This window comes from Eumetopias jubatus, unplaced genomic scaffold (assembly GCF_037043125.1).
Source record: "Eumetopias jubatus isolate StellerSeaLion01/CBP00866 unplaced genomic scaffold, mEumJub1_p1.0 scaffold_7, whole genome shotgun sequence".
NCBI classification, from domain to species: domain Eukaryota; kingdom Metazoa; phylum Chordata; class Mammalia; order Carnivora; family Otariidae; genus Eumetopias; species Eumetopias jubatus.
Genome location: NW_028274813.1, coordinates 9,012,451 through 9,022,597, shown reverse-complemented (window position 1 = coordinate 9,022,597; position 10,147 = coordinate 9,012,451). Strand labels below are relative to the sequence as shown.

The following is a 10,147-nucleotide window of genomic DNA, read 5'->3' as shown; positions in this document are numbered from 1 at the left end:
GTTCTCAGGGTCTGGGCAGGGAAAGAAATGAGGCTGAGGTCTCCAGAGGTCTGGGTATCATGAAAAGCCCCATCAAATGTCCCAGGAAAGCCTGTCACACTGGTTCTCCAAGCGCCTTGGTCGTCCGCGGGCATAGCGCAAGCCGCCCTTTGGCGTCACCATCGGGGTCTCTTGTCTACTTCTTGCAACCATGTGTTCCCTGGATCCCCAGCACCGGGGACGGAGCTGGCTCGGCACTGGCTGCTCCCAGCGTCTCAGCGGCTGAGCGGGGGCTGCCGTGTGGAAAGGGACTTGTTCGACGTCTATCCTGCCGAGCCTGGCGGCACCCCGGCTCTCCTGGCTGCTTCTCGCCTTTATCAAGTGGATTCTCCCAGATGCGAGAGTGAAGCCGATGGCAGTTCTGCAGGCTGCCTCCAACACAGTAAAACCTTCAAGGCCTTATTAGGTAGATCTAGAAGTGCAGTTCCTGCTCCTAAGCTGCATCTGTCACCGTCCTGCCAAATGTGGCAGGATTGTTTGCAAACTTCCCCAGGTCATTACCCCCAAACTTAGAGGTACACGCATTAGGTGAATAATCTCGGGAGGCCCGCACGGTACTGTGGCTTGGGACAAAAGTCATCTGCCTGCTGGCCCGTTTCGTGGACATCACCACCTTATCTACTCTTGATGAAAGGGGAGAGCAGAGCTGTAAAAGGTGGCAGGCTGCCAAGCAGGGGGGTGGGGCTGCCACCGATGAAGACACTTGGAGCGCCTGACCTCAGTCCCTCTTGTTTTTCTGGTCCAGGACCTAGCACCTCCCAGATTGGAGCGACCCTTCCTCAGCGACATTGTGGTGACGGTCACGGCCGCTGCCAGGGGCATGCACTTTTTATTTGAAGCTGTTCTCGGGGTCGGACTGTGGAGCGTCTCACTCACCGTGTGATTCTTGGACAATTTGCAGTTGTCAGTTTGCGTTGGTCTTCCTGAGCCCCATTCTGTATTATGGACAATGGCTAGGATGATAACAGCGAGTGATAATCAGAGCTTTTACATACTGGGTGCTTCCTCGGGGTGGAGACTCTGTGCTAAATAAGGGCTTTCTGGGGACCGCTTCATTGGATCTGAGCAACAGCGCGATAAAGCAGTTGCTTTTATCATTTCCATTTTATAGACATGCAAGCTAAGGCTTAGAGAGTATTTCTTGTTGCATATAAAACACTTCCAAATAGTGGCCTCAAACACTGGTCATCTTCTATTTTGCTCATGAGTCCAGCGGCTGCCTGGGCTCAGGTAGGTGGTTCTTGTGGGAGGCCTCATGTGAGATTGCATTCAGCCTGGGGCTGGGGCTGGAATCATCTGGAAGGCTTCCTCACTCACATATCTGCCCCCCCCCCGGGGGGGGTGGCTGGGAAGATGCACACAGCCTGGGGACATGGAGAGGCTCCTTGATTTCTGTGGGGTCTTTCCAGCATGGCTGGCCAGGCCAGCCTGACTTCCCACGTCATGGTGCAGGCTCCAGTGTGGGTGTTCTAGGAAAGAGATAGCTCGGGGTCTGTCTGTATCTCCTTCTACGGCCCAGCCTCCAGAATCACACAACGTCCTTCCTGAAATATCCTGCTTCTTAGAAGCAAGTTCTTGAGGCACCCACATTGTGGGAGGGCAGTTGGACTCTATCTCTGGATGGGGGAGCCTTAGGGTATTTGCAGCACGTGCAAAGCCAGCACAGAGCACTTCTGGTGGGTTGCACTGGGTGGGCAATGGCAGTAGAGTCGGCTGTGACTCTCAAGGTCAGAGCACGTCCTGTCACCCTCAGACATTTATAAACATCTTGACCAACTTGCCCCGTGGGAAACCCCCGCACATCTCCCGTTCACCTGCCAGGCATCCTCCCCGGAAGAAGCAAGCAAAATTATGTAAGAGCGCAGGTGTCTCCTCCTTTGGTTCAGAGAGGCACCAGTACAGACCCCAGTGTACAGACCTCCTCTCCCTTCCCCTCCCCTCCCCTCCCCTCTGCCTCCTTGCCCTTCACCAGGGCCGTGACCTCACTTTCTTGGGCCTTAGGCACTTTTGCCTGTGCAGACCCCTTCCTCCATAAGAAAGTATTAAAAATTATTATCTTACTGAGTTGATATAAAGGTGAGTATTTTAATACTATGTGTTCAAAAATTTTCTCCTAACTAAAGTTACTTTTTTTTTTCTGATTTTAAAAGAAATGGAAGCATCTTCTTCATGGGCCCTGGGTGCTGTCCTTGCTGCCCGTAGTGGAGATGACAGGGCTGCTGGCACCTGCTCTCCCTGCCTCCTCTCTCTCTCCTTCCCCTGCCCCCCACCCCACCCTCTTTCCTCCTCTTCCCCCTGTCTGGCTTCCCCACCCTGCACTACTTTGGTCTTTATTCTGGTCACTTCACAGGCTCCTCTCCTGGACTGTGAACCCTTGTCTGTGTCCATCGGGCTGGTCTCCACAGTGGGCACAGAGTGTCCCTACTGCCTCTGGGCCTCTTCTCTCCTGGCCCTTCCCTGGGGGTGGACCCTTCTCGTGGGAAGGAACTTTGGCAAAGGCATCCCTATCTGGTTTCTGGCTTGTCTCTGAAAGCTGAGCCCGGGGAGCTCCTCACTTTTTTCCCTGAAGGCTCAAGAAAGGAGCCTTCCCTCAAGGCTGCTTTGGGCATGTGGGATGGCCAGCCTCAGACGCCCCTGGCCGGCTTGTAATCAGCCTCTCATCCATCTAGAAGCTTCGTTGAGCACCTGTGCCAGTAAGACCTCCCGGGTCTCTGTCCTCGTGGAACTTAGAGGGGCATGAAGACAGAAAAATCAGCACATGAATTTTAGAAATGATAGATTTTTGAGAAGGAGTCAGCATTTCGTGGGAACCAAAGTGAGCAGCGAAGTCTGGCTTCACAAAGGAGAGACGGTCATGGGGAATCCGAAGAAGCAGCCAGGACGCCTTCCTTCCTGTCCGTCCGGAGCGCAGCGTCTCACCACCTGGCACTGCCCGTCGCACCCTCACCCTCTCCGCTGGCCATCTCTTCACGCTTCTCTGAGCACAGGGCCAACTGATGCTCACCCCCAAATGGCAGCCTCAGCCCAACTCACTCCCTCTGCTGGGGGCCTAGGTTCCCTGAAGGGAAGCTGAGCAGCCTGGCTCCGGGGAGGGGCCCATGTGGTCTAAGTAGCTGTGGTTGGGCACGTGGGGTCCCGTGGTGGGGTGAGCTGCCTGTCCTCAGAGGCAGTTGGGACAGTTGCCCAGGGAGGGTGTGCAGGGGTGGGGAGAGAGAAGTGACACCTTCACTATACGGTGCCTCAAAACCGGCTCACGTTAGAGTTGCATTTGCCAGCCTTTTGACGTACGGAGGTGAGGAAGTGTGTTGAATTGAAGAATTACATGAGATTGTGAAACTTTCATTTGCCCTATGTTACCACCATGATATGATAAATAATAAGAAAAATGGGGGGGTGGGGCGCCTGGCTGGCTCCGTTGAGAGAGCATGTGAGTCTTGATCTCGTGCGCTGGAGTGCTGCATCGGGTAATCTTTAAAAAAAAAAAATCTTAAAATCTTTTAAAAAAGAGAAAAATAGGAAGACCCTAATATTAGAATTTTCAAAATAAGGTTTTTTTTTTAAAGATTTTATTTATTTATTTGAAAGAGAAGGGGAGAGAGAGTATCAGCAGAGGGGAGAGGCAGGCTCCCCGCTGAGCAGGGAGCCCGACGTGGGGCTCAATCCCAGGACCCTGGGATTATGACCTGAACTGAAGTCAGCCTCTTAACTGACTGAGCCACCCAGGCGCCCCCCCCAAGTTAGTTATTTTTAATTAATTCATTTAACGAAGTTTAATTTACCAATCAGATGCATTGTTCTTGGCTTTTTCATTTTGCCAAATGCAATTAAGACTTTGGTCACAGATCTGATGTCTGGGGACACACACTGGGGACCCATGGGCAGTAAGGAGTCCGCAGAGGTGACTTAGCAGCGGGAAGGGCTGACACATGTCAGCACTGGGCTCTGAGCCTCACAGACTCCGTGCAGTCCCGAGTCTCCCACAGGCCACTGCTCTTTGTAAGCTGGAGGTGATGTAGCTCAGGGAAGCCGCCTGCCTCCTCCAGGGTGCACGGTCAGCAAGAGCAGGAGTGAGATTTGATTCCAAGTTGTTGACTGCTCCAAAAGTGTCCTTTTAGGAGAGGGACATGAGTGGGGTCCCATCACCTAGAGCAGAGGCAAGCTGTGATGTGGGAGTGCTCACAGCAGAATGAACCAGCTATTTGGAGACTGTAAGGGGGGGGGGACTCGGGAAATTTCCCTGAAGAGGTGTTGGCTTAGGCAGGCCTGGAACAGGATGGAAGCATCTAGGCCAGGGATGCACACAGAAGCACGGACGCAGGTCTGAGCGAGCGTGGAGAGCCTAGGCCAGACTTTCCTGTTGGGGCTGAGTAGGGTTGGGGTACAGGGAAGGGACATAATCCAGTCTGAGATTTAGAAAGACAGCCCTATTGCAACACGGAGGTTGAATGAACACTTGCAAATTAGAAATCTGTGCTGGCAGACACTTTTAAAAGAGCAAATGTTTGGCATATGCAGATACAGTCGAACTGACTGATTTCTGAAAATACATTCCTGTTTGGAAGTGACACCAAGGTCCCACCTCCTCTGGGCCTTCTGTGGAGCTTGAGCAGAGCCCTGTCGTCTCCAAAGACATGGGCAGGGGCGGCCATGACAGTGCCCTTGACTTGTGAATGTTGATTCCTTTTTCAGAGAAAACACTGGCTTTTCATTTTTTTTTTTTAAGATTTTATTTATTTATTTGAGAGAAATACAGAGGGAGAGAGCTTGCATGAGCAGGGGGAGGAGCAGAAGGAGAGGGAGAAGCAGACTCCTCCATGAGCAGAGAGCCCCATGTGGGGCTCCATCCCAGGACCCTGAGATCATGACCCGAGCTGAAGGCAGATGCTTAACCCACTGAGCCACCCAGGCGCCCCAAACACTGGATTTTAGAGTTAACTTCTACCCTCTTCCACAGGGTCCCTTGACTCAAGTGACCAGTGTTCTGTACAAAGTCCTATCACAGGCTCAGTCGAGTTTGCAACTCTGGGTAGTGTGGCAGGGCTGGCTTCATGGCCTGAAAGGACAGATGAGAAAAAAAAGGTTCAGGTGGCATTGGGAGCGAGCCCAAGGTCACACAGGTGGAGCAGGAGAGTGGACCAAGGTCTCTCTGCTGCCCAGTGTTAACCCCCGAGGACTTCATGCCCTGTCATTATGCAGGACATGTGCGTGTGGGAGGGTTTTTCCAGTCTCGGCTCCCTGTCGTCGTGTGTCCTTGCCGAGTGCTTACTTCCATGGGCTGCAGAACAGTGCCACAAGCTGGGTGGCTGAAAACAACAGAAATGTCTTCTCTTGCTGTTCTTGAGGCCAGAAGTCCGAAATCAAGGTGCTGGCAGGGCCTTGCCCTTCCTGAAGATTCTAGGGGGATCCTGTTCCATGCCTCTTCCTGGCTTGGGGATGCTGCAAGCAATGCCCTGGTGCTCCTGGGCTTGCGGCTGCGTCTCTGCAATGTACACGTCCCCTCCTCATGTGGCCTTCTCCCCGTGTGTCTGTGTGCCCGCCTCTGTGTATACCAACCGCCCTCTCCTTTCTCTTGTAAAGACACCACCCCTTGGATGCAGGGCCCGCCCTAATCCAGTATGACTTCATTTTAACTTGATTACCTCTGCAAAGGCTGTAGCTCCATCTCAGGTCACAGGTGAGCGGCAGTTAGGACTTGAACTTACCCCGTGAGGAGACACAGTTCAGCCCATCCCACCGAGAGTCTGCCCATGGCTGGGTCCCTCGTGGACCACACCCTCACCCGGAAGGTCCTTTGAGCCGTGGTGCTGCCCGCCCATGGGGATCTCAGCGGCCCCCTGCGCAGGCTGGCTTGGCACATGCCCCCAGTGGGCTCCGGTGTCCTCTGGCCCCTCTGGCAGGGTGGGCGTGAAGTCAGCCACTGTCGCCTCCGAGCTCCTGGGGACGGGTTGTGTGCTGTGGCGTCCGTTTGGGATGCTGCCAGTGGCTGGATGCAGTGAGTAGGTGGAGGCTTGGGCACACTGCGTGTTCTGGGGAGCGGGGCCGCCCCCGGCCAGATGTGGCAGGCTTGCTCAGGCTCCTGACAGCACGGGGCACATGGCTTGGTCAGGTATCGTTCCAACCGCAGGGTGGCCCGGGGACAGCTGTGTCCGGGGCGGTGGCACCGAGCTGAGACATTGCAGCCAGTCTGGTTCCTTTCCCCCAGCGCACCGCAGACCTCTCTAGGGCTGGGGCATCTGTCTGGCCACCTCTGTCTTCTCTCCAGCACAGTTTCGGACGCGTGGGCGCTGCCCCGTGCTTTCCGATCCAGTCACCACGTGGCTGCTCATTGGAGACTCTGAGATTCGCCTGGGCGAGTCTCTGTGCACATCGCGGGGCTGCTGTGGGATTCGGTGAGATAGTGGATATTAATTAAAACCATGCACTTGAGAGACGCCAGCTTTGGTTATAATCCAGAAGGTGGTTTAGGGAAGAAGTGTCAGGGCGTGATGGAAGAACAGAGCAGAGTCAAAGATGATGTCTGGCTGGCTGGCCGCAGGGATGGGTGGTAGGGGTGGCCCCGGTGGGGACAGCTCATGGGAGTGGGCGCTGGGTTTGGACCAGGGAGGTGGTCCCCTGTGAAAACGTGTTGCCGCTGAAAGTGAATGCATGACCTGTCAGGTCTGCAGGGACTGTGGCCTGTGTGGGGGAAAAATATTCTCACCACAGGAGCCCAGAGAAAGGGAAACAGGGACCCTCTTGAGAGTTTGGTTAGCGGCTCTTCTGTCAAGGGCCAGAGGAGACCAGGGGCAACGGAAGGGGCGGAGGCCACACGGGAGCTTGGGAAGGTTAGGTTTGGAGGATGGGGATCCGGAGTCTCAGGAGATGGGAGGCTGGAGCACCCTGGGTGGACAGGGGGTCAGCAGACCTGAAAATATCATCTGCTTGGCCCTTTAAGGAAATTTTTGCTACCAAGAAGAATCGGAAGGTACTCAGGGCCTACAGGGAAGGGGCCATCCTCCAGGAGCTCCTTATAGCTCTGAGGGTGTGGGTCTGCTCTCACCCCATGTGGGGCCCTGATTTCTCAAGCTGCATGAATACTCCCTGAGGGCAGAGATTGCTTCAGAAAGACCGCAGGAGGTCAGGTGCATAGTAGGTATATAGTTAGGAAGATTAGAAGACCCTCTTGTTGCCTGAGGCATCATGCTCAAGGACTGGGATTCTGGGAGCATCTGAAAAATGCTGAAGCCACCCCCCCCCAGTGCATTATGGTTCAGCTGGTCTGATATGGGGCCTGAGAACCAGTACTTTTAAAAGCTCCCCAGTGTAAGATACGCTACCAGGGAGGCACGTGGTGGGTCTAGCACAGTGCCTGGCACACAGACGTCCTCGCTACTCTTGATAGTAGAAAGCTGATGTTGCCGTATGTTGAGGGTGTTTGAGGGAAATGGGTCTCCTTTGGGTGAAACCAGTGCCATCTTTGTCATTGTTTTCTCTGCTTGGGGACGAGGTAGCGCCGTTCCTGTGAAGGAGCCGCGTCTGAACGAGGGGTTGGGGACCCCTAAATGAATTAGACCCTGTTGGAGCCCAACGTGCTAGGGCTCCCCCCCACCTCCCCTTAACCCAGGGTGGCAGGAGAGCGGGGGAGGGAGGGCGGCGCCCCAGTTCCATGAGGGGCCGGCCCGAGGCAGAGAGGGAGAGGGTGTGCAATCTCATGCTCATCGAAACATTTTTTTTTTTTCTTGGTGTAAACGGTTCCCAGTAGACTGAGAAAGGAGATTTGGAATCAAGCCAGTGACCTTCTGCAGGTGCTGAGCTGTGGGTCTATAGATTCTTCGGTTCTTAGATTAAAAAAAAAAAAAAAAAAAAAACTCCCTAAGGCCATGCCTGGAAGAACAAGGCTCTCAAACTGACCTGCTTCTCTTTGCACCAATGCAGAGCCTCAAGACATCTTCAGAGATGAGCCGCGGGCCCCTCAGCAAGCCTCAGATGGGCTCGGCATGATGCGCAGCCGAGGTGTAGACGTAGTTAGGGCGTAGGGTGGCTGAAGGACCCGGACTCCCAGGGTATCCTCACTCAGAGGGGGGTACTCTCGGACTGCTGTAGGGGGGCTGGGTGGCATCCCCATCAGGTGGACTGTTCAACCACGGGCAGCTCTGCCGAGCGCCTCCTCTCTGCTGGCACTGGATTGGAGCAGAGGCCCCGAGATGGATTGGGCGGGCCGTCCCCGTGCTTGGGAGTCAGGTCAGACAGCAGTGTCTCAAAGAGATTTGTGGCAAATGCTGACAGCCGGGTAAGTGCTGGGAGCCCACAACCTGCCCTGAGAGCGGGCGAGGGTCAGACAAGGCTTCCTGGGGAGGGGACCTCCGGGCTGTCTTGAGGAGCAGCCATCAGCCCCTCGAAGGAGGGCGGTCCAGGCGCGAAGAACAGCTCTTGGGTCTTAACCCGGGAAGACAGTGCCAGGGAAGACGCGCTGGGACTTATCACAGGCCCGCAGGCGGTGGGACACTAAGCTTGGGGCAACAGAGAGATTCGCACGCAGGTTTGCTTGCTTGGTGGGAGAAGTGCTAGGACCCCCAGGCTAGCTCAGCGTCCAGAGAGCTTAGTTCCAGCAAAGCACGCGTGTGTCTGCATTTGGCGTGTGTGCACCTGCGTGTGTGTGAGTGCGTGTCGGGGTCCGGTGGAGAGCCGTTAGAGGATGAAGCAAGCCCAAATCCAGGCAGTCGGATGGTCAAGTCACCTAGTTAGCGTGCTTTGCAATACGTACTAATAGTAGGTCCCAGGGCTCAGTTCCCCACCCCAGGGTCCTGGTTCCCTAAACCTCACATTTCTGCAAAGTGGGAATGACCATCTGCATTTACCAATGCTTGAGAATCCTTACAAGTTACCATCAGGAGCTTACCGAGCCTCAGGTCTTTCTGGCAGGGTTTTCTGAAATCTGGCCCACGCTGTGCCCCAAACCTGCAGAACTTCCTTCAGACCCTCTTGCCCTTCATTTGAGCCATTGCACCTGCCGTTTACGCCTCTGGACCGCTTTTCTGTTTCTGCTCCTTCTTCCTGTCTGAGCTCAGCTGTCCCCTTCTCCCTCCCCTCGCCCCCCCCCCCCACAGCCGTTGCTCCTGTCTCTCTGGGCAGCTCTTGCGCAGAGCACTTGCCCCTCAGAGCACCCACTGCAACGTGGCCTTTCACTTGCTAAGTTCCTTGCAAGCATGCCATGCGCTTTGTGCACCTAGCATGGTACCTGGCCCCAGGTAGGTGCTTCGTAAAGTATTTGCTAAGTAAATTAGTGAATCCTTGAGAAGGCCAGAGCTCAGTGAGGTTACGAAATGTTCCCAAGGTCACACTGCCAGTAAGTGGCAGAGTTGGGATTCGGCTGTCTTTTCTCTGGCTTCACACCTGTGCGGGTCCCACTGCACACCCAGCCTCGGCTTCCCTTGTCAATCTGAACAGTCCTGTGGCCAGCAGTGGGAGGAAGGGGGGCTCAGAGAGACTGGGCTCGTGGAGGGAGGGCACTGGGTGAGCCAGGCACGGTGCCAGGGCCTCTTTGTTTGGGCTTCATGGGGAAACTAAGGCAGAAGCCCAGAAATAGACATCGGGCTTAACCAACTAATTGGGGAAGCATCACACCTTAACTCTGGCCCCACTGAAGATGGAATCTTGGGCACCAAGTTTCATTCCAGCCCCACCTCCTGGGACCGGGGACCCCCTACCCTGTTTGGCTCAGAATAAAGCTGGGACTTTGGGGAAGGGCCTGGGTGGGCCAGAGTCAAACCAGCAGCTGCATCACACCCTCTGGCCTCTGTTCTGAGCCTCCGTTGTTTCTCTTTTCCTGGAAGCTGCGTGCAGCATTTGCTTTGCCCTGCAATATAACGTAAACAGTAGAGTAGCAGTTTGAACCTGCTTGCAGCTCCCCCCAAAAGTATAGAGACTTCTTTTGTGTTTGCAAAATAATAGTAATAATACTCCATCGTGTCAATATAATGCAGTGGTAGAGATGTTTGCAAACACTTGGGGCGCGCAAAGAGCAGAGTCTCTTTCCAGGCTCTCTCTGGGAGGTCTTCCTCCCCAAAGCCCCCCCTCCCACATTTTCTGGGCCGCCTGTTAGCCCAGTGCAAGTTGCATTGCCCTGTTT

At 54.7% G+C, this 10,147-nt stretch overlaps 1 protein-coding gene across 1 annotated transcript in view; it reads left to right on the top strand.

Moving 5' to 3' along the window:
* The first annotated feature begins 1,167 nt into the window (after window positions 1–1,167).
* The window catches only part of TUNAR (transmembrane neural differentiation associated intracellular calcium regulator), a 32,722-nt gene continuing 23,742 nt past the window's right edge, over window positions 1,168–10,147 (top strand). The window contains exon 1 of the mRNA XM_088025004.1: window positions 1,168–1,269. Coding sequence (XP_087881130.1) covers window positions 1,243–1,269 — 27 coding nt within the window. The 5' untranslated portion in view covers window positions 1,168–1,242. The remainder of the gene's footprint in view (window positions 1,270–10,147) is intronic.